Source organism: Phyllobates terribilis, unplaced genomic scaffold, assembly GCF_046119375.1.
Source record: "Phyllobates terribilis strain yellow unplaced genomic scaffold, ASM4611937v1 Scaffold_13__5_contigs__length_258822181, whole genome shotgun sequence".
In the NCBI taxonomy this organism is placed as follows: Eukaryota; Metazoa; Chordata; class Amphibia; order Anura; family Dendrobatidae; genus Phyllobates; species Phyllobates terribilis.
In genome coordinates this window covers 160,738,998-160,765,278 of record NW_027362773.1, presented here as the reverse complement: position 1 = coordinate 160,765,278, position 26,281 = coordinate 160,738,998, and the positions used below count along the sequence as shown (strand labels likewise).

Genomic DNA, 26,281 nt, shown 5'->3' with positions numbered 1-26,281 from the left:
ACTTAGTCAAACATTTACACAAGGAGAAGTTCCCGGCACATATTGTCATATTTCCGTTAGCCCCCAAGTCCTGGGACAGAGGCCAGAAGTGTGCACTTTGTAGGAAGGTGCCGTCTGTGCTGGACGACCGGCATCTGAGAGTTTGTGGCAGCCCCTGTATTGTCTGTGTACAAGCAGCAGCGCCCCGAGAGCCCCCCAGACAGAAGCCACAAGACGAGGGTCTTTATAACATGAATCCCTTTATATCCTCGTGTTATATACTTTATCCTCACAGATCCGTCGTCCTAGCTTTTGCAAGCACAAAAGACTTACTGTCAGAGAACAGGTGCATATTAAGAGTGGCCATCTCTATACATAATTAACACGCTATAGCATGCAAACATGAAATATCTAGAGCAGTAATGCGATTCATAATAGGAAAAAATGGAGACACTTAGCACATATAGGAACAATTCATGCATGGCCGGCAGCCAACGACGAGGCGATCTCTGTTGACCTATCAAATGTGAATCCTCTCCTGGGCTGAAGCCTGCATTTATAGGAGTAGGAATTGCAGCAGGGTCCTTCCTACCCATAATATACAGGCTCCAGCCTAGGAGAGGGTTCACATTAGGATAGGTCCCCACCAACAGAGATCGCTTTGTCGTTGGCTGCTGGGCATGCATGAATTGTTAAAATTGTCTCCATGTTTTTCTTATCTAGAGCAGTAATGTCATTCATATTTCAGATAGCCCTTGCTTTGTGCTACGTGCCGCTCAGTCCCCTTTTCCCTGTGATACGGGATTTCCTTTTTATTCCCCCAGTGGTTGCATTATCATAGGTGACGTCCTGTAACTCTGCTTCATGACCTTGTGTATGACGGCGCTCACACGGGAAGGGACGGACAGAAGCACATGTATGATTGGTCACACGGCCGATAGGCACATAGGGTCAGTAAGGATAAGTCCTCGACTATCCCTTTAAGAAACTGCATCAGTTCCTGAATATAAATTGTAGGGTTCGGAGTTCTTTAAGATTTTCCCAGCTCAGGGTTCGGTGCGCTTGGGAATATTTTTGCATTATTCGGTAATTGTTCTTGCGGCCCCCGGGCAGAAGCCGCATCGTAGATTTGTTAGACCTTTTTTAATTGCAGCATTTAGAGACTCAGTATAAACCTTTCCATTTTTACTGCACAGGACGTAATCAAACTCTTAAAGGGAGAGTGTCCGCACCGAATGACTGATTAAGCCAAGTGCTCGGTGCACCCATGGCACGGACAGGTCAGTACCACCTTTCCAGGTACTTTTTGGCCGCGCCATGATGCACCGAGCGCTTTAAGCAGTCGTTCGGTGCGGACGCTGTCCCTTTAAAGCCGTAACTAAACCTTGAATGTGACTTTTCATATTGGGCAGGCATTTTAATTGCCTGCAGATCAGTGCTGTACGGGGTCTGGGACCCCCACACATTGCACCATAGACTCCCCCAAGAGCCTGACAAATGGGGAAAAGTATTTACATTTTAATTACTCGTTAAAGGGTTTGTACCAAGATGAGACGTGGTTTTGTATCTGTAGTGTAGAGGACTTCCCTGATTACTGGAGGGGGGGACATATCCGGAGAAAAGAGCCCCGTTTGCATAGAGATGAGGCGGGGAACGTCTCATTTTAGTACAAACCCTTAAAATAAATAAGCCCAGTTTGGTTGCAGAGGTGAACGGAGACTTTAAAGGACATGAATTAAAAAATGTCCTATTTTGTGTGTGCCGCTCCTATTGGGGTTTTCGTACATTTTTGGAGGGAAATAGATGGAAGTGTCTCGGGATCTGTCCAATCAGTTGATCCAGGCGTACTGGAACATGTCGTTCTCCTCCCAGAGCGCGCACTGCGGGGAGCGAAACTCCTTCACTGCGCCCAGCAACGTGGATAAGACCGCCGTCCCATCAGGATATTCGGGCCACTCGGGCGGCATGGACCCTGCGCAGAAGAAAAGGAGGTGTGAGGCGACGTGCAGGCGTCGGGATCCGTCCTCACCCGGATGCCCCATTTCTTACCTTCTTTGGCGAAGTGTATGAAGTATTTCCTCATCAATCTCTGGAACGCATGGTCATCTTCAGACATCGCTCCTAAGAATTGCTCCATAGTCCCAAAAAATCCCAGAGTATCCAACATGTGGAAGGCGAACCAACTGTCATAGGTGAAGAAGCCGCCGACCTGAGCCGGACGGGAAGGATTGTAGGCGACCTGATAGCGGTACACCGAGCTGCTCAGCGTCTCTGCAATCACAGCGCAGATCAGTGGCACACGGTGCAGCAATAGGGAAGGACCCCATGATCGCTGGGGGTCCGATCTGCAGACCACAAACCTCAGGGGTAAGAGGTGCCGCAGTTCACTCCCAGCAGGTCAAGGGGGTTGTAGACTCTGTTTACACTGCCCCCTATCGTCAGCACAAGATCATTGCAGGCTACTTCTCTGGTCAAGTGTATAGGACAAAGCACCGACACTCGGTATACCAGGAATGGGACCAGGATGGGGCACATTATCAAAGATGGGGGACATTATCCCAAGAAGGGGACCAGGTTGGGGCACATTATATCTTGAGGGGGCCAGGATGGGGGCACATTGTACCAGGAAGGGGGCCAGGATAGGGCACATTATCAAAGAAAGGGGACCGGGATGGGGCACATTATCAAAGAAAGGGGGCCGGGATGGGGCACATTATCAAAGAAAGGGGACCGGGATGGGGCACATTATCAAAGAAAGGGGACCGGGATGGGGGGACATTCATCCATGCATCATCCTCTAGTTATGTATGGGGCAGTCCCTTATTACATAGCGTCCTCTACTATTATGTACAGTGCTGTCCCATTATTACATAGTATTATGTCTTATTATATATAGTACCGTCTCTTACTTAGTATATTCTCATTATTTTTGCCAGTCACAGCGCCCTCTTTTATTACATAGTCGTCTCTTGTTAGATATGTAATGACGGCTGATGGAGCAGCCGGTGACCAAAAGACCAGTCCATCAGCTCCTCCATCAGAAAAGAAGCTTTCCCTTTCTCCATCAGCAGTCATTGCATTATATATCTAACAAGAGAGGACGGCATGTAATAAAGACAGGGGGCTATAGATAATCCAATATGTAAGGGACGGTGCTGTATATAACAAGAGAGGGCACTGTGTGTGTGTGTATGTATATATGTATATATATATATATATATATATATAGTGTGTGTTTGTGTTAAGTAGATAGTGTGTGTACAGTATATATATTGTGTATAGTGTATATAGAATGTGTTCAGTATATAGGAGAGAGAGAGAGACTCAAAAGTTTACATACCCCGGCGGAATTTTTCCTTTCTTGCACTTGTTTCAGAGCATATGAATGATAACAAAAAAAACTTTTTCTCCCCTCATGGTTATTGGTTGGGTGAAGCCATTTATTGTCAAACTACTGTGTTTTCTCTTTTTAAATCTTAATGACAACCAAAAACATCCAAATGACCCTGATCAAAAGTTCACATACCCTGGTGATTTTGGCCTGATAGCATGCACAGAATTTGACACAAATGGGTTTGAATGACTACTAAAGGTAACATCCTCACTTGTGACCTGTTTGCTTGTAATCAGTGTGTGTGCATAAAAGCTGAGTGAGTTTCTGGGATCCAGACTGACTCTTGCATCTTTCATCCAGCCACTGATGTTTCTGGATTGTGAGTCATGGGGAAAACAAAAGAATTGTCAACAGATCTACAAACTGTATAACACAGGAAAGGGATACAAAAAAATATCCAAGGAATCGATAATGCCAATCAGCAGCGTTCAACTGATTAACAAATGGAAAATCAGGAGCTCTGTAAAAATCAAACCACGGTCAGGTAGACCAACAAAACTTTCGGCCACAGCTGCCAGGAAAATTGTCGGGATGCAAAGAAAAACCCACAAATAACATCAGCTGAAATTCAGGACTCTCTGAAAACTAGCGGTGTGGCTGTTTCAAGATGCACAATATGGAGGCACTTGAAGAAAAATGGGCTGCATAGTCGGGTCGCCAGAAGAAAGCCATTACAGCGCAAATGCCACAAAGTATCTCACCTACTATACGCCAGACTGCACAGACACAAGCCTCAAAACTTCTGGAACAAGGAAATTTGGAGTGATGAGACCAAAATTGAACTTTTTGGCCACAACCATAAACGTTACATTTGGAGAGAGGTCAACAAGGCCTATGATGAAAGGAACACCATTCCTACAGTAAAGCATGGAGGTGGGTGGATCGCTGATGTTTTGGGGATGTGTGAGCTGCAAAGGCACAGGAAACTTGGTGAAAGTTGAAGGAAAGATGAATTCAGCACATTATCAGCAAATACTGGAGGCAAATTTGCACTCATCAGCCTGGAAGCTGCGCATGGGACGTACTTGGACGCTCCAACATGACAACGATCCAAAACACAAGGCCAAGTCGACCTGTCATTGGCTACAGCAGAACAAAGTGAAGGTTCTGGAGCGGCCATCTCAGTCTCCTGACCTCAATATCATTGAGCCACTCTGGGGAGATCTCAAGCGCGCAGTTCATGCTAGACAGCCCAGGAATTTACAGGAACTGGAGGCTTTTTGCCAAGAAGAATGGGCAGCTTTACCATCTGAGAAAATAAAGAACCTCATCCACAACTACCACAAAAGACTTCAAGCTGCCATTGATGTTAGAGGGGGCAATACACGGTATTAAGAACTGGGGTATGTGAACTTTTGATCAGGGTCATTTGGATGTTTTTGGTTGTCATTAAGATTTAAAAAGAGAAAACACAGTAGTTTGACAATAAACAATATATATATATATATATATATATATATATATATATATATATATATATATATATACACACACACAGTACAGAGCAAAAGTTTGGACACACCTTCTCATTTAAAGATTTTTCTGTATTTTCATGACTGAAAATTGTACATTCACACTGAAGGCATCAAAACTATGAATTACCACATGTGGAATTATATACTTAACAAAAAAGTGTGAAACAACTGAAAATATGTCTTATATTCTAGGTTCTTCACAGTAGCCACCTTTTGCTTTGATGACTGCTTTGCACACTCTTGGCATTCTCTTGATGAGCTTCAAGAGGTAGTCACCGGAAATGGTTTTCACTTCACAGGTGTGCCCTGTCAGGTTTAATAAGTGGGATTTCTTGCCTTATAAATGGGGTTGGGACCATCAGTTGTGTTGTGCAGAAGTCAGGTGGATACACAGCTGATAGTCCTACTGAATAGACTGTTAGAATTTGTATTATGGCAAGAAAAAAGCAGCTAAGTAAAGAAAAACGAGTGGCCATCATTACTTTAAGAAATGAAGGTCAGTCAGTCCAAAAAATTGGGAAAACTTTGAAAGTGTCCCCAAGTGTAGTTGCAAAAACCATCAAGCGCTACAAAAAAAACCCCAGGAAAGGAAGACCAAGAGTCACCTCTGCTTCTGAGGATAAGTTTATCCGAGTCACCAGCCTCAGAAATCGCAGGTTAACAGCAGCTCAGATTAGAGACCAGGTCAATGCCACACAGAGTTCTAGCAGCAGACACATCTCTTCAACAACTGTTAAGAGGAGACTTTGTGCAGCAGGCCTTCATGGTAAAATAGCTGCTAGGAAACCACTGCTAAGGACAGGCAACAAGCAGAAGAGACTTGTTTGGGCTAAAGAACACAAGGAATGGATATTAGACCAGTGGAAATCTGTGCTTTGGTCTGATGAGTCCAAATTTGAGATCTTTGGTTCCAACCACCGTGTCTTTGTGCGACGCAGAAAAGGTGAACGGATGGACTCTACATGCCTGGTTCCCACCGTGAAGCATGGAGGAGGAGGTGTGATGGTGTGGGGGTGCTTTGCTGGTGACACTGTTAGGGATTTATTCAAAAATGAAGGCATACTGAACCAGCATGGCTACCACAGCATCTTGCAGCGGCATGCTATTCCATCCGGTTTGCGTTTAGTTGGACCATCATTTATTTTTCAACAGGACAATGACCCCAAACACCTCCAGGCTGTGTAAGGGCTATTTGACCAAGAAGGAGAGTGATGGGTTGCTACGCCAGATGACCTGGCCTCCACAGTCACCAGACCTGACCCCAATCAAGATGGTTTGGGGTGAGCTGGACCACAGAGTGAAGGTAGAAGGGCCAACAAGTGCTAAGCATCTCTGGGAACTCCTTCAAGATTGTTGGAAGACCATTTCCGGTGACTACCTCTTGAAGCTCATCAAGAGAATACCAAGAGTGTGCAAAGCAGTCATCAAAGCGAAAGGTGGCTACTGTGAAGAACCTAGAATATAAGACATATTTTCAGTTGTTTCACACTTTTTTGTTAAGTATATAATTCCACATGTGGTAATTCATAGTTTTGATGCCTTCAGTGTGAATGTACAATTTTCATAGTCATGAAAATACAGAAAAATCTTTAAATGAGAAGGTGTGTCCAAACTTTTGGTCTGTACTGTATACACACACACACACACACACACACACACACACACACACACACACACACACACACACACACACACTCTTTGTTTCATTGCAGCCATTTTGTAAATTCGAAAAAGTTCTTTTTTTTTTTTTCTCATTACAGTACACTCTGCGCCCCATCTTGACTGAAAAAAAACAGAAATGTAGACATTTTTGGAAATTTATTAAAACTACATGGTCGTAAGTATTCAGACCCTTTGCTCAGACACTAATGTTTAAGTCACATGCTGTCCATTTCCTTGTGATCCTCCTTGAGATGGTTCTACTCCTTCATTGGGGTCCAGCTGTGTTTAAACAGATAGGACTTGATTTGGAAGCGCACACACCTGTCTATAGAAGACCTCACAGCTCACAGTGCATGTCAGACCAAATGAGAATCATGAGCTCAAAGGAACTGCCCAAGGAGCTCAGAGACAGAATTGTGGCAAGGCACAGATCTGGCCAAGGTTACAAAAGAATTTCTGCATTACTCAAGGTTCCTAAGAGCACAGTGGCCTCCATAATCCTTAAATGGAAGAAGTTTGGGACCACCAGAAGTCTTCCTAGACCTGGCCATCCAGCCAAACTGAGCAATCATGGGAGAAGAGCTTTGGTGAGAGAGGTAAAGAAGAACCCCAAGATCACTGTGGCTGAGCTCCAGAGATGCAGTAGGGAGATGGGAGAAAATTTCACAAAGTCAGCTATCACTGCAGCCCCCCACCAGTCGGGCCTTTATGGCAGAGTGGCCCGATGGAAGCCTCTCCTCAGTGCAAGACATATGAAAGCCCACATAGAGTTTGCTCAAAAACACATGAAGGACTCCCAGACTATGAGAAATAAGATTCTCTGGTCTGATGAGACGAAGATAGAACTTTTGGTGATAATTCTAAGCGGTATGTGTGGAGAAAACCAGGCACTGCTCATCACCTGCCCAATACAATCCCAACAGTGAAACATGGTGGAGGCAGCATCATGCTATCGGGGTGTTTTTCAGCTGCAGGGACAGGATGACTGGTTGCAATTGAAGGAAACATGAATGCGGCCAAGTACAGAGATATCCTGGATGAAAACCTCTTCCAGAGTGCTTTGGACCTTACGCTTTATGACGGGGGCGCCAAAATCGTTGTCATAGGGTGCCAACCCCCATGCTAGGCATGAATTGATCAGGCTTTTACTAGGGCAAGTTAAGTGTATTATATACCATTGGTGCCTGATTGGGCTTATCCAAATCCCGTAGGGACGTTGTTTTTTTCCTGTATGATTGTCTTTTTTCGGTCGCATTATTGTGACTGTGACTAAACCCAATTGAGCATCTCTGGAGAGACCTGAAAATGGCCGTCCACCAACGTTCACCATCCAACCTGACGGAACTGGAGAGGATCTGCAAGGAAGAATGGCCGAGGACCCCCAAATCCAGGTGTGAAAAACTTGTTGCATCATTCCCAAGAAGACTCATGGCTGTACTAGCTCAAAAGGGGGCTTCTACTGAATACCGAGCAAAGGGTCTGAATACTTATGACCATGTGAGATTTCAGTTTTTCTTTTTTAATAAATTTGCAAAAAATTTCTACATTTCTGTTTTTTTTCAGTGAAGATGGGGTGCAGAGTGTACTGTAAGGAGAAAAAAATGAACTTTTTAGAATTTACCAAATGGCTGCAATGAAACAAAGAGTGAAAAATGTAAAGGGGTCTGAATACTTTATATATAGATAGATAGAGTGAGTATATACAGAGTACATTAGTGTTCAAAATAACAGCAGTCCAATATGACTGACCAGATTAATCACTGTTTTTGGTATAAATTCTATCACCACATGTCAGACAATTCACCAGTCGGTGCAGTAGATTGTAAGAAAACCCCCAGACTCCGCATTCATGATCTGCAGGTTATGAGTCTGTGTATATGAATAATTAATTGAAAGGGGGGTGTTCAAAATAATAGCAATGTGGAGGTCAATTAGTGCGGTCAATCATTCTGTGAAGAAACAGTGGTGAATCAGGTGGCCCTTGTGCTGGCTTCAGCCTTAAATATGTTGTACATGCATTTCTCCTTGAAAGCCGGAGAAATATGGGTCGCTCCAGACATTGTTCAGGAGAACAGCGTAAGTTGATTACAAAGTTGATTGGAGAGGGTAAAACTTATAAAGAAGTGCAGACAATGATCGGCTGATCAGCTAAAATGATCTCCAATGCTTTAAAATGGAAAGCTAAACCAGAGAGACGTGGAAGAAAACCGAAGACTACCATTCAAGTGGATGGAAGAATAGCCAGAGTGGCAAAGGCTCAGCCAATGATCAGCTCCAGGATGATCACAGACAGTCTCCAGTTACCTGTGAGGACTGTGACAGTTAGAAGACACCTGTGTGAAGCTAATCTCTTAGCAAGAAATCCTCGCAAAGTCCCACCAGTAAATGAGCAAAATCTTGGTTCCAGTCCAACAAACTTGAGGTTCTGGAGTGGCGAGCCAAATCTCCGGACCCTAATCTGATAGAACACTTGTGGGGTGACATCAAAAATACCATTTCTGAGGCAAAGCCAACAAATTCCAAAAAATTGTGGGATGTAGTCAAAGCATCCTGGGCTGGAATAACAGTGATAGGTGCCAGAAGTTGGTTGACTCTATGCAACGTAGATGTGAAGCAGTTCTAAAAAACTGTGGGTAAGAACTAAATATTAGGTTAGTGATTCACAGGAATGCTAAATCCTCAAAAAAGAGACATATTGTGAGTTTGTAAAGACAAATGCAGACACTGCTATTTTTTAGAACAGCACTATGTTAATGTTTTGTTATTTTCTGTAAAGTAGTTAAAAATTATCTACATTTCTCTTCATGTTTAGAATTAGAAAACAGCGAGCGACGTCCCCAATGCTGGAAATAACAACTAGGAGAAAGATTTTGTGCTTAACTCATGTTTTTGAACACATTGCTATTATTTTGAACAATACGGTATATAGTGTGTATATAGAGTATCTATTGTGTTTTTCCCCTTTTGTTAAGAATAAAGTTACTAAATCCTCGTGGGTCGGTAATAATTATAATATTATAATGGGGAGCGATGACTACAAGGCCGGCTCCGACAGGGGGTGGTCACTATACCTGCAGCTTGGCGGGCCCGCACGTTGCTGGGACAGGCCGCTCTGAGGTCGGACACCATAGTCATGTACGTCTTCTCCACACATCGCTCAGGCTGGGAGCAGAACTCCGAGGTGGGGTAGAGCGCCAGAGCTTCAGAGGACAGGTTTCCTCCAAATGTCCCGAGAAGAGCTAAGAAAGGACAGACATGAAGCTGCTGCTGGAGCCTCCTGGAAGAACCACGGACCCACAGAAATGTCACTTACCGCTCACAAACCAACGGTAATCCTCCTCACTCCACTTGGAAATATTGGGATACAACGGGCTGAAAAGAAAAATCACAAATAAAAATTAAACTTGCAAAAACTGTGTAGATCCAAGAAAGCCTCCTGCTAGATAGCCCAGAACGTTTTCTGTTACCGCCCGTGTTGTACTCCAGAGCTGCATTCACAATTCTGCTGGCGGTACAGTAGTGTTGAAAATAATAGCAGTATGTTCAAAAACATGAATTAAGCATAAAATCGTTATACTAGTTGTTATTTCCAGCAATGGGAACATTGCACACTGTTTTCTAATTCACAACATGAAGAGAAATGTAGATAATTTTTAACTACTTTACAGAAAATAACAAAAAAAGGAACATTGGGCTGATAAAAAAATAGCAGTGTCTGCATTTGTCTTTACAAACTCACAATATGTCTCTTTTTTTGAGGATTTAGCATTCCTGTGAATCACTAACCTAGTATTTAGTTGTAGACCCACAGTTTTTTAGAACTGCTTCACGTCTATGTTGCATTGAGTCAACCAACTTCTGGCACCTATCACCTGTTATTCCAGCCCAGGATGCTTTGACTACATCCCACAATTTTTTTGGCATTTGTTGGCTTTGCCTCAGAAACGGCATTTTTGATGTCGCCCAAAAAAGTTCTATCGGATTAAGGTCCGGGGATTGGGCTGGCTGCTCCAGAACCTCAATTTTGTTGGACTGGAACCAAGATTTTGCTCATTTACTGGTGTGTTTAGGGTCGTTGTCTTGGTGAAACACCCATTTCATGGGCATATCCTCTTCAGCCTAAGGCAACATGACCTCTTCAAGTATTTTAATATATGCAAACTGGTCCATGATCCCTGGTATGCAGTAAATAGGTCCGGCACCATAGTAAGAGAAACATGCCCATATCATGATGCTTCCACCATGCTTCACTGTCTTCAGAGAGTACTGTGGCTTGTATGCAGAGTTTGGTGGTCGTCTAACTAACTGTCTGCAGCCCTTGGGCTCAAAAAGAACAATTTTACTTTCATCCATCCATAAAGTGTTTCTCCATTTCTCTTTAGCCCAGTTGATGTGTTCTTTGGCAAATTGTATCCGCTTCAGTACATGTCTTTTTTTTAACAGTGGGACTTTGCAGGGACTTCTTCCTCAGAGACTCACGGGTAACTTGAGACTGTCTGTGATCATCCTGGAGCTGATCATTGGCTGAGCCTTTGCCATTCCGGCTATTCTTCCATCCATTTGAATGGTAGTCTTCCGTTTTCTTCCGCGTCTCTCTGGTTTTTGCTTTCCATTATAAAACATTGGAGATCATTTTAGCTGAACACCCGATCATTGTCTGCACCATTTTATAAGTTTTACCCTCTCCAATCAACTTTGTAATCAACGTACACTGTCCTTCTGAACAATGTCTGGAACGACCCAATTTCTCCGGCTTTCAAGGAGAAATGCATGTACAACATGTGCTGGCTTCACCCTTAAATAAGGGCCACCTTAGTCACACCTGTTTCCTCACAGAATGATTGACCTCACTAAGTGACCTCCACACTGCTATTATATTGAACTCACCCCAGTACAATTAATTATTCAGATACACAGACTCATAACCTGCAGATCATGAATGCGGAGTCTGGGGGTTTTCTTACAATCTACTGCACCGACTGGTGAATTGTCTGACATGTGGTGATATAATTTATACCAAAACAGCGATTGATCTGGTTAGTCATATTGGACTGCTAGTATTTTGAACACTACTGTATGTGGAAACTTTCAATGTCACATTTAGCTTTTCCTACATCAGACGACACTTCCCAGATTGCGAAACATGTGAAGCTCAATAGCCATTCTGAGTGCTGAGAGCTGCAGCCTGCAGAAATGTGAATGCAGCTCTGGAGCACAATATTGTACAAGTTGTGGAAGATTTAGCTGTAAGATTGTATTACTGGTGCTGATTCTTCATCTGGAGCTTCACAGCGTTATTACAGGGAGTTTACGTAATCAGCTCCTTACGCAAATTCTGCTTCTTGCAGGCTGCTGCCGACCACGTAGGGAATGTCGCTGTAACCCGGGATTTTCTGTTTCCACACATCCAGCGGAGGAGCGAGCACCACGTATCCGTCCACCACGGTCATTGGGCCAATGAATTTCCCTTTCTGTGGCAGGTCGCACAAGTCGTTGGCAGCCCAGTTGGGGTATTCAGACCAAGGGATGGACTAGGAGTAACAGAGCGGTTATTCTGCTGCTAAACAATAATAGCCCCTTCCTCACCAATCCCCCGACGCTCAAGTACCAGCAGTTTACTGGTCGCTCGCCAGTCTCTTTTTACCTGGCTCCAGTGGCGGTACAGTGTGCTGACACGTGACCGCTGCAGCCAATCACTGCGCTCAACAGTCATGCCAAGATACATGGCACAAGCCGGTGATTGGCTGAAGCGGTCAGGCACGTGTGTTGCAGTCGTGATGTCACCACTGCAGTCAGTAAATATGGACCGGATTATCAGAATAGTAAAGGGTTCTTTACAGTAAGAGTAGTGCAACTAATGAACACATGAAGCAGAGACATAACTGCACTTTTTTTCTCACTGGGGAAGGATCCTGCAAGTATAGCTTCTTTTCATGCAGTGGAAACCCCTTTCCTTCACTCATATAAAAGTATTGATTGCTTCTACTACATTAAAAGTACACTGAGCACGGTGGTCTCTTCCCCAGTGCCGTGGATCCAGGACAGCGTCCAAATGGAGGCGATGCAGAAAAGCAGTAGGATCCTCTCTGGTTGCTGCTTCTTGGAAGTGACTGGAGCACCAGAAGTTTATATAAGTAAAGGCGTTCCTGAAACGCGTTAGCCCAATAATGGATTTTACTTCCCAAACCTCTGATGCTCCAGTTGTTTCCTTCTACATGATGAGCACCTGTTCGGGATCCCAATGCTTTTCTGCTTCCACTTTTAGTTTTTGGCTTTCGAATACTGATGCAAATCAAAAAGAGGCAAATCTGCTACGATCAGAGCCTGACCTGAAGGATTTTACTTATACTGAGATTCCTCAAGCACTGAGGGTCCTGGCAGCCACTGCGTTTCAGGAATGGGAGGTTGTCCTTCTCTGCCTCCTCCATGGTGGCTTTAAACACTGAAGATCCGCTTATGTCTATGGCACGATGAAATAGACCCCTGGCCAGAGGTGACACCATCAGGGTCCATACGGAGGTGCCTCCTGCAAAAAAGATGGGTGAAAAAATAAGACAGAGGAAGGCCACAGAAGGCAAAGAAAAGAAACAATGCGCTCCACGGAAGGCAAAGGAAAAGAACAAGGGGCACCACGTGGAGGCAAAGGAAAGGAACAAGGGGCACCACGGGAGGCAAAGGAAAAGAACCAGGGGCACCACGTGGAGGCAAAGGAAAGGAACAAGGGGCACCACGTGGAGGCAAAGGAAAGGAACAAGAGGCACCATGGCAGGCAAAGGAAAGGAACAAGGGGAACCACGTAGAGGCAAAGGAAAAGAACAAGAGGCACCATGGCAGGCAAAGGAAAGGAACAAGGGGCACCACGTAGAGGCAAAGGAAAAGAACAAGGGGCACCATGGCAGGCAAAGGAAAGGAACAAGGGGCACCACGTGGAAGCAAAGGAAAGGAACAAGGGGCACCATGGGAGGCAAAGGAAAAGAAGAAGGAGCACCACGTGGAGGCAAAGGAAAAGAACAAGGGGCACCACGGTAGGCAAAGGAAAGGAACAAGGGGCACCACGTGGAGGCAAAGGAAAGGAACAAGAGGCATCACGTGGAGGCAAAGGAAAGGAACAAGGGGCACCACGGGAGGCAAAGGAAAGGAACAAGAGGCACCAAGGGGGGCAAAGGAAAGCAACAAGGGGGACCACACGGAGGCAAAGGAAAGGAACAAGGGGCTCCACGGGAGGCAAAGGAAAGGAGCAAAGGGCACCACATGGAGGCAAAGGAAAGGAACAAGGGGCTCCACAGGAGGCAAAGGAAAGGAACAAGGGGCACCACGGGAGGCAAAGGAAAGGAACAAGGGGCACCATGGGAGGCAAAGGAAAGGAACAAGGGGCTCCACAGGAGGCAAAGGAAAGGAACAAGCGGCATCACGGGAGGCAAAGGAAAGGAACAAGGGGGACCACATGGAGGCAAAGGAAAGGAACAAGGGGCACCATGGAAGGCAAAGGAAAGGAACAAGGGGCATCACGGGAGGCAAAGGAAATGAACAAGGGGCACCACGGGAGGCAAAGGAACAAGGGGCACCATTGGAGGCAAAGGAAAGCAACAAGGGTCATCAAGGGAGACAAAGAAAGAAACAAGGGGCACCAAGGGAGACAAAGCAAAGAAACAAGGGGCACCGCAGGAGGCAAAGAAAGAAACAAGGGGCACCAAGGGAGGCAAAGAAAATAAACAAGGGCCATCATGAGAGGCAAAGGAAAGAAACGAGGGGCACCATGGGAGATAAAGAAAAAAACAAGGACCATCATGAGAGGCAAAGAAAGAAACAAGGGGCACCAAGGGAGGCAAAGGAAAGCAACAAGGTGCACCACGGGAGGCAAAGGAAAGAAACAAGGGGCACCACGGGAGTCAAAGGAAAGAAACGAGGGGCACCACGAGAGACAAAGAAAGAAACAAGGACCATCATGAGAGGCAAAGAAAGAAACAAGGGACACCACAGGAACCCAAAGAAAGAAGCAAGGGACACTATGGAAGACAAAGAACAGAAACAAGGGGAACCACGGAGACAAAAACACCAGAGGATGCAAGGTCCCTAAATTCACATGAGGACCATGGAGTTTTGTATATGAAGGTGTTTCACTCGGATATCTCCAAGCCGGGATTGGTCTTTAGGAAAACTAATCAGATCACCTTAATATGTCAGATTGTGGTGCAGTGTGGGATTACTATCAGGGCAGTGATGCCCTTAAATATCTGCCGAGTAGCAAGAATTGTGTAATTAGAATAATGGCGTTCGCTGGGTGAGGAGATGCAGATTAGTGATCGATCTTACCGGAGCTCTGGCCATAGATGGTCACTTTGTTTGGATCGCCACCAAATGATCTGATGTTTCTCTGCACCCACTTTAGCGCAGCGATCTGATCCATGAAACCATAGTTGCCTGTAGGGCAGTAATGTGCGGAGAGGTTATTACAGAGCAGTAGGGTCAGTAAAGCGATAAAGCGCAGCAGTCGTCTCTACGTCTTGTTCCCCCTCTAGCAGTATCGGCTTTATCTGTTGTGCTCCTTTCGTTGTAAAGCTTCAGGTTGGTTATTTGGAAATCTTCAATTTGCACTGATTAAAATAAGAAATGAGCAACGTAAGCATAGTTACCGGAGCTGTTGGTGGGGGATCCTTCTCTCAGCTTCTCCAAAGTCATGAATCCAAAAGCGTTCAGACGGTAGTTGAAGCTGACATGGACGATGTGACTCCATTGGGCCAGGTCCTCATTAGGACAATACCCGGGCTCAAACCCACTACCGATGAGCAGATATCCGCCATGAATCCAGAACATAACAGGCAGGTTGGCTTCGTGATCCAGTGAGGGCGTCCATACATTGACATGCAGGCAATCTTCCGATCCCATCACTTCCCCCGTTTCACTCAGAGGACGCACCTGGGCACACATGGATCTGAACTTAGTGGCATCCAGAGTGTCGTTCCAGCAGGTGGGCTCCTTGGGTGGTCTCCACCGTAATGATCCGCTGGGAGGACTGGCGTATGGAATCCCTTTAAACATGTAAATCTTATCGCAGTGTTGACCTCGTACTTTACCACATGAGGTGACCACATCTACCAAGGTGCACGCCGAGTTTCCAGACAGATACGCCAAACCGACCACCACTAAACCCAGTAGCACAACGCCCCCGAACATTGCGGCCAGAGTCTTGTAGGACGGGGAGCTGCAGGAGGTGTCTGATGTATCAGAGTCCAGAAAGGCTTTGACACCTTCGTCGTCTTCTTCTTCCTCTTCGTTGTCGACCAGATGCTTAAATTCAGATTGGGAGCCGACCTCCCCCCGCAAGTTCACACGTCTGCCGATAGAAGAGAGATGGATTAACGGGGATCTCCATTTGCGGCACAATCAACCCCTTCATCTGTGGAGCGGCCTACGGTTATGCCACCATTGTTTTTGCTCTAAGCACAGAGATGCCCATGGCTTAGCTCTCCGCACCCCATTAATCCCCCATCTGGGAATTCTCCTGCCAATACACCTGAATTACCCCCACTTGGTGACATTGTGAGACCCCTATACGCACTCTTGTGGCCCTGCTGTCTACCCACAAATAACTCAAATGGGCGGACTGGGACATGGTACCACCAGTACACTAAGGCATGTTAATGACTGCAGGGCGCTGGCATCGGTATCAGTGCCAACCCCACCAGATGCAATTTCTACCAAGCAGCATTGTCAGAGGCCACCGGGGGCTGACGACGGTGCCAAGTGCCAGTGTCCCCAGTGGATAAAATACTAAATAAAGTCTGCAAATTATCCTTTATTATGGCTCTTAACCCAAAATCTCTCAAGTGCCGACCACTGGGCTTCTCCCTTTGGTGTAACCTACCGGTTGTCAAGTGAAATCCATCTTTAGAAGTAGAGATGCCGAGATGGTTTACGGGAAGTAGGGGGGGGACGGCACAAACCTCTGGGGTCCTCCACTTCTGTTTGCCAAATTGCATACAGGCATTGAGAAATGCAGGCTTTCAGTCCTGGACGGGCAAGTCACTGGACAGCAACATGTGCAATGTATACTGGTAAGTGAGGGAAAAGAAGTACCAGAACCTATTGTGCTGCCAGAATGCCAATGAAGAGAAACTGCCCAGTGAAAAACAGTGTATGGCAAGTTACAGAGTACGAGAATCGAGACAGTTCCCGGACATATTAGATTGGTATGGGCTCCAAGTTTTATCTTGATGTTGAGGATTGGGGGCCATGACCGTGGCAGAAGCTATCACCTCCCTTTCTGCAGGTACTGGGGTGCGGGACAGATAAGTGTTGGTCGGCTGACTGCTATCTAGCATGTATGGCCACCCAAGTCGTCCAAATAAGTTCTCCTACCTTCTGAGCCGTGTTTGGGTCTTTACAGCCGTCTGCTCCCCCTCTGCGTGGAGACCCCCAGTCCAACCTTCAGGGTCATAGGAACGTTTGGTCAGTTTGGGCTCCCTTACAACATGAAGAGAAAGAACCATGATGCCCCCTCTTTATCACCAAGTGTTTGGCACTTTATGGCCTCCTGACATCGGCCAGGAAGGTTTTGTCACAGAGGACATTTCTAATGTAGACGTTCCACAGCAGAAAATAAACAGCGGCAAAATTTACACCAAAATGTGCAAATTTGCTGTGGAAATGCCGCACGTATCGCGTAAAAATAGGCAGCACAAATCGACATTTTATGGAGCAATCACAGTGGATTTAACCCCTGAAGCTTTTCCAGCAGGAGCCAGTTCTCTATAATGCCGGCGCCGCTAATAATCAGCTACAACCTGAGAAAGATCTTATTGGATGGAAACCTCGCTCGTAATGTATGGAGATCCCACAGAAGAAATCCACTACATGCCCTGCTGGATGAATACATCTCATCCGCACTATGGCATATGCATACGAGCGCTCCCTCCCCCTGAGCCACCAGGACACCATCGCCCCCTCACTCCTGTGCCACCAGGACGCAGTTTCACCCCATACCACCAGGACGTCTTCTCACCCCCATGCCACCATGAATGTAGTCTTACCCCCATACCACCAGGATGCCGTCTCACCCCCATACTACCAGGACCCTGTCTCACCCCCATGCCACTGTCTCAACTCCATGCCACCAGGATGCAGTTTCTCTCCTCACCCTCATGCCACCAGGACACTGTCTCACCTCATGCCACCAGGACACTGTCTCACCTCATGCCACCAGGAAGCTGACTCACCTCATGCCACCAGGACGCTGTCTCACCTCATGCCACCAGGACGCTGTCTCACCTCATGCCACCAGGACGCTGTCTCACCTCATGCCACCAGGATGCAGATTCTCTCCTCACCCTCATGCCACCAGGACACTGTCTCACCTCATGCCACCAGGAAGCTGTCTCACCTCATGCCACCAGGATGCTGTCTCACCTCATGCCACCAGGACGCTGTCTGACCTCATGCCACCAGGACGCTGTCTCACCTCATGCCACCAGGACACTATCTCACCTCATGCCACCAGTATGCAGTTTCTCTCCTCACCCTCATGCCACCAGGACACTGTCTCACCTCATGCCACCAGGAAGCTGTCTCACCTCATGCCACCAGGATGCTGTCTCACCTCATGCCACCAGGACGCTGTCTCACCTCATGCCACCAGGACGCTGTCTCACCTCATGCCACCAGGCGCTGTCTCACCTCATGCCACCAGGACGCTGTCTCACCTCATGCCACTAGGATGCAGTTTCTCTCCTCACCCTCATGCCACCAGGACACTGTCTCACCTCATGCCACCAGGATGCTGTCTCGCCTCATGCCACCAGGACGCTGTCTCACCTCATGCCACCAGGATGCAGTTTCTCTCCTCACCCTCATGCCACCCGGACGCTGTCACACCTCATGCCACCAGAACGCTGTCTCACCTCATGCCACCAAGACGCTGTCTCACCTCATGCCACCAGGACGCTGTCTCGCCTCATGCCACCAGGATGCAGTTTCTCTCCTCACCCTCATGCCACCAGGACGCTGTCTCACCTCATGCCACCAGGACGCTGTCTCACCTCATGCCACTAGGATGCAGTTTCTCTCCTCACCCTCATGCCACCAGGACACTGTCTCACCTCATGCCACCAGGATGCTGTCTCGCCTCATGCCACCAGGACGCTGTCTCACCTCATGCCACCAGGATGCAGTTTCTCTCCTCACCCTCATGCCACCCGGACGCTGTCACACCTCATGCCACCAGAACGCTGTCTCACCTCATGCCACCAAGACGCTGTCTCACCTCATGCCACCAGGACGCTGTCTCACCTCATGCCACCAGGACGCTGTCTCACCTCATGCCACCAGAACGCTGTCTCACCTCATGCCACCAAGACGCTGTCTCACCTCATGCCACCAGGATGCTGTCTCGCCTCATGCCACCAGGATGCAGTTTCTCTCCTCACTCTCATGCCACCAGGACGCTGCCTCACCTCATGCCACCAGGACGCTGTCTCACCTCATGCCACCAGGACGCTGTCTCACCTCATGCCACCAGGATGCAGTTTCTCTCCTCACCCTCATGACACCAGGACGCTGTCTCACCTCATGCCACCAGGACACTGTCTCACCTCATGCCATCAGGATGCAGTTTCTCTCCTCACCCTCATGCCACCCGGACGCTGCCTCACCTCATGCCACCAAGATGCTGTCTCACCTCATGCCACCAGGACGCTGTCTCACCTCATGCCACCAGGACGCTGTCTCGCCTCATGCCACCAGGACGCTGTCTCGCCTCATGCCACCAGGACGCTGTCTCACCTCATGCCAGCAGGATGCAGTTTCTCTCCTCACCCTCATGCCACCAGGACGCTGCCTCACCTCATGCCACCAGGACGCTGTCTCACCTCATGCCACCAGGACGCTGTCTCACCTCATGCCACCAGGCGCTGTCTCACCTCATGCCACCAGGACGCTGTCTCACCTCATGCCACTAGGATGCAGTTTCTCTCCTCACCCTCATGCCACCAGGACACTGTCTCACCTCATGCCACCAGGATGCTGTCTCGCCTCATGCCACCAGGACGCTGTCTCACCTCATGCCACCAGGATGCAGTTTCTCTCCTCACCCTCATGCCACCCGGACGCTGTCACACCTCATGCCACCAGAACGCTGTCTCACCTCATGCCACCAAGACGCTGTCTCACCTCATGCCACCAGGACGCTGTCTCGCCTCATGCCACCAGGATGCAGTTTCTCTCCTCACCCTCATGCCACCAGGACGCTGTCTCACCTCATGCCACCAGGACGCTGTCTCACCTCATGCCACTAGGATGCAGTTTCTCTCCTCACCCTCATGCCACCAGGACACTGTCTCACCTCATGCCACCAGGATGCTGTCTCGCCTCATGCCACCAGGACGCTGTCTCACCTCATGCCACCAGGATGCAGTTTCTCTCCTCACCCTCATGCCACCCGGACGCTGTCACACCTCATGCCACCAGAACGCTGTCTCACCTCATGCCACCAAGACGCTGTCTCACCTCATGCCACCAGGACGCTGTCTCACCTCATGCCACCAGGACGCTGTCTCACCTCATGCCACCAGAACGCTGTCTCACCTCATGCCACCAAGACGCTGTCTCACCTCATGCCACCAGGATGCTGTCTCGCCTCATGCCACCAGGATGCAGTTTCTCTCCTCACTCTCATGCCACCAGGACGCTGCCTCACCTCATGCCACCAGGACGCTGTCTCACCTCATGCCACCAGGACGCTGTCTCACCTCATGCCACCAGGATGCAGTTTCTCTCCTCACCCTCATGACACCAGGACGCTGTCTCACCTCATGCCACCAGGACACTGTCTCACCTCATGCCATCAGGATGCAGTTTCTCTCCTCACCCTCATGCCACCCGGACGCTGCCTCACCTCATGCCACCAAGATGCTGTCTCACCTCATGCCACCAGGACGCTGTCTCACCTCATGCCACCAGGACGCTGTCTCGCCTCATGCCACCAGGACGCTGTCTCGCCTCATGCCACCAGGACGCTGTCTCACCTCATGCCAGCAGGATGCAGTTTCTCTCCTCACCCTCATGCCACCAGGACGCTGCCTCACCTCATGCCACCAGGACGCTGTCTCACCTCATGCCACCAGGACGCTGTCTCACCTCATGCCACCAGGACCCTGTCTCACCTCATGCCACTAGGATGCAGTTTCTCTCCTCACCCTCATGCCACCAGGATGCAGTTTCTCTCCTCACCCTCATGCCACCAGGACGCTGTCTCACCTCATGCCACCAGGACGCTGTCTCACCTCATGCCACCAGGACGCTGTCTCACATCATGCCACCAGGATGCAGTTTCTCTCCTCACCCTCATGCCACCAGGACACTGTCTCACCTCATGCCACCAAGACGCTGTCTCACCTCATGCCACCAGGATGCAGTTTCTCTCCTCACCCTCATGCCACCCGGACGCAGTTTCACCTCATGTCACCAGGACGCTGTCTCACCTCATACCACCAGGACACTGTCTCACCTCATGCAACCAGGATGCAGTTTCTCTCCTCACCCTCATGCCACCAGGACGCTGTCTCACCTCATGCCACCAGGACGCTTTCTCACCTCATGCCACCAGGACGCTGTCTCACCTCATGCCACCAGGACGCTGTCTCACCTCATGCCACCAGGACGCTGTCTCGCCTCATGCCACCAGGACGCTGTCTCGCCTCATGCCACCAGGACGCTGTCTCGCCTCATGCCACCAGGACGCTGTCTCACCTCATGCCAGCAGGATGCAGTTTCTCTCCTCACCCTCATGCCACCAGGATGCTGCCTCACCTCATGCCACCAGGACGCTGTCTCAACTCATGCCACCAGGACGCTGTCTCACCTCATGCCACCAGGACCCTGTCTCACCTCATGCCACTAGGATGCAGTTTCTCTCCTCACCCTCATGCCACCAGGACGCTGTCTCACCTCATGCCACCAGGACGCTGTCTCACCTCATGCCACCAGGACGCGGTCTCACCTCATGCCACCAGGACGCTGTCTCACCTCATGCCACCAGGACGAAGATTCTCTCCTCACCCTCATGCCACCAGGACGCTGTCTCACCTCATGCCACCAGGACGTTGTCTCACCTCATGCCACCAGGACGCTGTCACACCTCATGCCACCAGAACGCTGTCTCATCTCATGCCACCAGGACGCTGTCTCACCTCATGCCACCAGGATGCAGTTTCTCTCTTCACCCTCATGCCACCAGGACGCTGCCTCACCTCATGCCACCAGGACGCTGTCTCACCTCATGCCACCAGGACGCTGTCTCACCTCATGCCACTAGGATGCAGTTTCTCTCCTCACCCTCATGCCACCAGGACACTGTCTCACCTCATGCCACCAGGATGCAGTTTCTCTCCTCACCCTCATGCCACCAGGACGCTGTCTCACCTCATGCCACCAGGACGCTGTCTCACCTCATGCCACCAGGACGAAGTTTCTCTCCTCACCCTCATGCCACCAGGACGCTGTCTCACCTCATGCCACCAGGACGCTGTCTCACCTCATGCCACCAGGACGCTGTCACACCTCATGCCACCAGAACGCTGTCTCATCTCATGCCACCAGGACGCTGTCTCACCTCATGCCACCAGGATGCAGTTTCTCTCCTCACCCTCATGCCACCAGGACGCTGCCTCACCTCATGCCACCAGGACGCTGTCTCACCTCATGCCACCAGGACGCTGTCTCACCTCATGCCACCAGGACGCTGTCTCACCTCATGCCACCAGGATGCAGTTTCTCTCCTCACCCTCATGCCACCAGGACACTGTCTCACCTCATGCCACCAGGATGCAGTTTCTCTCCTCGCCCTCATGCCACCAGGACGCTGCCTCACCTCATGCCACCAGGACGCTGCCTCACCTCATGCCACCAGGACGCTGTCTCACCTCATGCCACCAGGACGCTGTCTCACCCTCATGCCACCAGAAAGCAGTCTCACCCCCATGCCACCAGGAAGCAGTCTCACCCCCATACCACCAGGACACTGTCTCACCTCATGTCACCAGGACGCTGTCTCACCTCATGCCACCAGGACGCTGTCTGACCTCATGTCACCAGGATGCAGTGTCTCTCCTCACCCTCATGCCACCAGGAAGCTATCTCACCTCATGCTACCAGGATGCAGTTTCTCTCCTCACCCTCATGCCACCAGGAAGCTGTCTCACCTCATGCCACTAGGACGCTGTCTCACCTCATGCCACCAGGATGCAGATTCTCTCCTCACCCTCATGCCACCAGGACGCTGTCTCACCTCATGCCACCAGGACGCTGTCTCACCTCATGCCACCAGGATGCAGTTTCTCTCCTCACCCTCATGCCACCAGGATGCAGTTTCTCTCCTCACCCTCATGCCACCAGGACACTGTCTCACCTCATGCCACCAGGACGCTGTCTCACCTCATGCCACCAGGACGCTGTCTCGCCTCATGCCACCAGGATGCAGTTTCTCTCCTCACTCTCATGCCACCAGGACGCTGTCTCACCTCATGCCACCAGGACGCTGTCTCACCTCATGCCACCAGGATGCAGTTTCTCTCCTCACCCTCATGCCACCAGGACGCTGCCTCACCTCATGCCACCAGGACGCTGTCTCACCTCATGCCACCAGGACACTGTCTCACCTCATGCAACCAGGATGCCGTTTCTCTCCTCACCCTCATGCCACCAGGATGCAGTTTCTCTCCTCACCCTCATGCCACCAGGACGCTGTCTTACGTCATGCCACCAGGACGCTGTCTCACCTCAAGCCACCAGGACGCTGTCTCACCTCATGCTACCAGGACGCTGTCTCACCTCATGCCACCAGGACGCTGTCTCACCTCATGCCACCAGGATGCAGTTTCTCTCCTCACCCTCATGCCACCCGGACGCTGTCACACCTCATGCCACCAGAACACTGTCTCACCTCATGCCACCAGGAAGCTGTCTCACCTCATGCCACCAGGACGCTGTCTCGCCTCATGCCACCAGGATGCAGTTTCTCTCCTCACTCTCATGCTACCAGGACGCTGTCTCACCTCATGCCACCATGACGCTGTCTCACCTCATGCCACCAGGATGCAGTTTCTCTCCTCACCCTCATGCCACCAGGACGCTGCCTCACCTCATGACACCAGGACGCTGTCTCACTTCAAGCCACCAGGACGCTGTCTCACCTCATGCCACCAGGACGCTGTCTCACCTCATGCCACCAGGATGCAGTTTCTCTCCTCACCCTCATGCCACCAGGACGCTGTCTCACCTCATGCCACCAGGACGCTGTCTCACCTCATGCCACCAGGACGCTGTCTCACCTCATGCCACCAGGATGCAGTTTCTCTCCTCACCCTCATGCCACCAGGACGCTGCCTCACTTCATGCCACCAGGACGCTGTCTCACCTCATGCCACCAGGACACTGTCTCACCTCATGCAACCAGGATGCAGTTTCTCTCCTCACCCTCATGCCACCAGGACGCTGTCTCACCTCATGCCACCAGGACGCTTTCTCACCTCATGCCACCAGAACGCTGTCTCACCTCATGCCACCAGGACGCTGTCTCGCCTCATGCCACCAGGACACTGTCTCGCCTCATGCCACCAGGACGCTGTCTCACCTCATGCCAGCAGGATGCAGTTTCTCTCCTCACCCTCATGCCACCAGGACGCTGTCTCACCTCTTGCCACCAGGAAGCTGTCTCACCTCATGCCACTAGGACGCTGTCTCACCTCATGCCACCAGGACGTTGTCTCACCTCATGCCACCAGGACGCTGTCTCACCTCATGCCACGAGGATGCAGATTCTCTCCTCACCCTCATGCCACCAGGACCCTGTCTCACCTCATGCCACCAGGAAGCTGTCTCACCTCATGCCACCAGGATGCAGTTTCTCTCCTCGCCCTCATGCCACCAGGACACTGTCTCACCTCATGCCACCAGGAAGCTGTCTCACCTCATGCCACCAGGATGCAGATTCTCTCCTCACCCTCATGCCACCAGGACGCTGTCTCACCTCATGCCACCAGGAAGCTGTCTCACCTCATGCCACCAGGATGCAGTTTCTCTCCTCGCCCTCATGCCACCAGGACACTGTCTCACCTCATGCCACCAGGAAGCTGTCTCACCTCATGCCACCAGGATGCTGTCTCACCTCATGCCGCCAGGACGCTGTCTCACCTCATGCCACCAGGACGCTGTCTCACCTCATGCCACTAGGATGCAGTTTCTCTCCGCACACTCATGCCACCAGGAAGCTGTCTCACCTCATGCCACCAGGACGCTGTCTCACCTCATGCCACCAGGACGCAGTTTCTCTCCTCACCCTCATGCCACCAGGACGCTGTCTTATCTCATGCCACCAGGACGCTGTCTCACGTCATGCCACCAGGACGCTTTCTCACCTCATGCCACCAGGACGCTGTCACACCTCATGCCACCAGAACGCTGTCTCACCTCATGCCACCAGGACGCTGTCTCACCTCAGGCCACCAGGAACCTGCCTCACCTCTTGCCACCAGGATGCAGTTTCTCTGCTCACCCTCATGCCACCAGGACGCTGCCTCACCTCATGCCACCAGGACGCTGTCTCACCTCATGCCACCAGGATGCAGTTTCTCTCCTCACCCTCATGCCACCAGGACACTGCCTCACCTCATGCCACCAGGACGCTGTCTCACCTCATGCCACCAGGATGCAGTTTCTCTCCTCACCCTCATGCCACCAGGACACTGTCTCACCTCATGCCACCAGGATGCAGTTTCTCTCCTCACCCTCATGCCACTAGGACGCTGTCTCACCTCATGCCACCAGGACGCTGCCTCACCTCATGCCACCAGGATGCAGTTTCTCTCCTCACCCTCATGCCACCAGGACGCTGTCTCACCTTCATGCCACCAGGAAGCAGTCTCACCCCCATGCCACCAGGAAGCAGTCTCACCCCCATACAACCAGGAAGCAGTCTCACCCCCATACCACCAGGACACTGTCTCACCTCATGTCACCAGGACGCTGTCTCACCTCATGCCACCAGGACGCTGTCTCACCTCATGTCACCAGGATGCAGTTTCTCTCCTCACCCTCATGCCACCAGGACGCTGTCTCACCTCATGCTACCAGTATGCAGTTTTTCTCCTCACCCTCATGCCACCAGGACACTGTCTCACCTCATGCCACCAGGACGCTGTCTCAACTCATGCCACCAGGACGGTGTCTCACCTCATGCCACCAGGACGCTGTCTCACCTCAGGCCACCAGGAACCTGCCTCACCTCTTGCCACCAGGATGCAGTTTCTCTGCTCACCCTCATGCCACCAGGACACTGCCTCACCTCATGCCACCAGGACGCTGTCTCACCTCATGCCACCAGGACGCTGTCTCACCTCATGCCACCAGGATGCAGTTTCTCTCCTCACCCTCATGCCACCAGGACACTGCCTCACCTCATGCCACCAGGACGCTGTCTCACCTCATGCCACCAGGATGCAGTTTCTCTCCTCACCCTCATGCCACCAGGACACTGTCTCACCTCATGCCACCAGGATGCAGTTTCTCTCCTCACCCTCATGCCACCAGGAAGCTGTCTCACCTCATGCCACCAGGACGCGGTCTCACCTCATGCCACCAGGACGCTGTCTCACCTCATGCCACCAGGACGAAGTTTCTCTCCTCACCCTCATGCCACCAGGACGCTGTCTCACCTCATGCCACCAGGACGCTGTCTCACCTCATGCCACTAGGACGCTGTCACACCTCATGCCACCAGAAC

General features: G+C 50.2%; 1 protein-coding gene across 14 annotated transcripts in view; it reads right to left on the bottom strand.

The window, feature by feature from the left end:
* Window positions 1-222: 222 nt before the first annotated feature.
* The window catches only part of LOC141174168 (para-nitrobenzyl esterase-like), a 47,511-nt gene continuing 21,452 nt past the window's right edge, over window positions 223-26,281 (bottom strand). For 7 of the 14 annotated variants that reach the window (XM_073658907.1, XM_073658910.1, XM_073658909.1 and 4 more), the window contains exons 2-9: window positions 15,144-15,844; window positions 14,824-14,931; window positions 12,840-13,036; window positions 11,839-12,041; window positions 9,824-9,882; window positions 9,582-9,749; window positions 2,029-2,250; window positions 223-1,951 (exon numbers count right to left, since the gene is read on the bottom strand). In XM_073658907.1, coding sequence (XP_073515008.1) covers window positions 1,809-1,951; window positions 2,029-2,250; window positions 9,582-9,749; window positions 9,824-9,882; window positions 11,839-12,041; window positions 12,840-13,036; window positions 14,824-14,931; window positions 15,144-15,844 — 1,801 coding nt within the window. In that variant the 3' untranslated portion in view covers window positions 223-1,808. Of the gene's footprint in view, window positions 1,952-2,028; window positions 2,251-9,581; window positions 9,750-9,823; window positions 9,883-11,838; window positions 12,042-12,839; window positions 13,037-14,823; window positions 14,932-15,143; window positions 15,845-16,869; window positions 16,975-22,424; window positions 22,458-26,281 lie in introns of those variants that run through there. The other 7 variants (XM_073658902.1, XM_073658905.1, XM_073658903.1 and 4 more) reach the window with 3 other exon arrangements.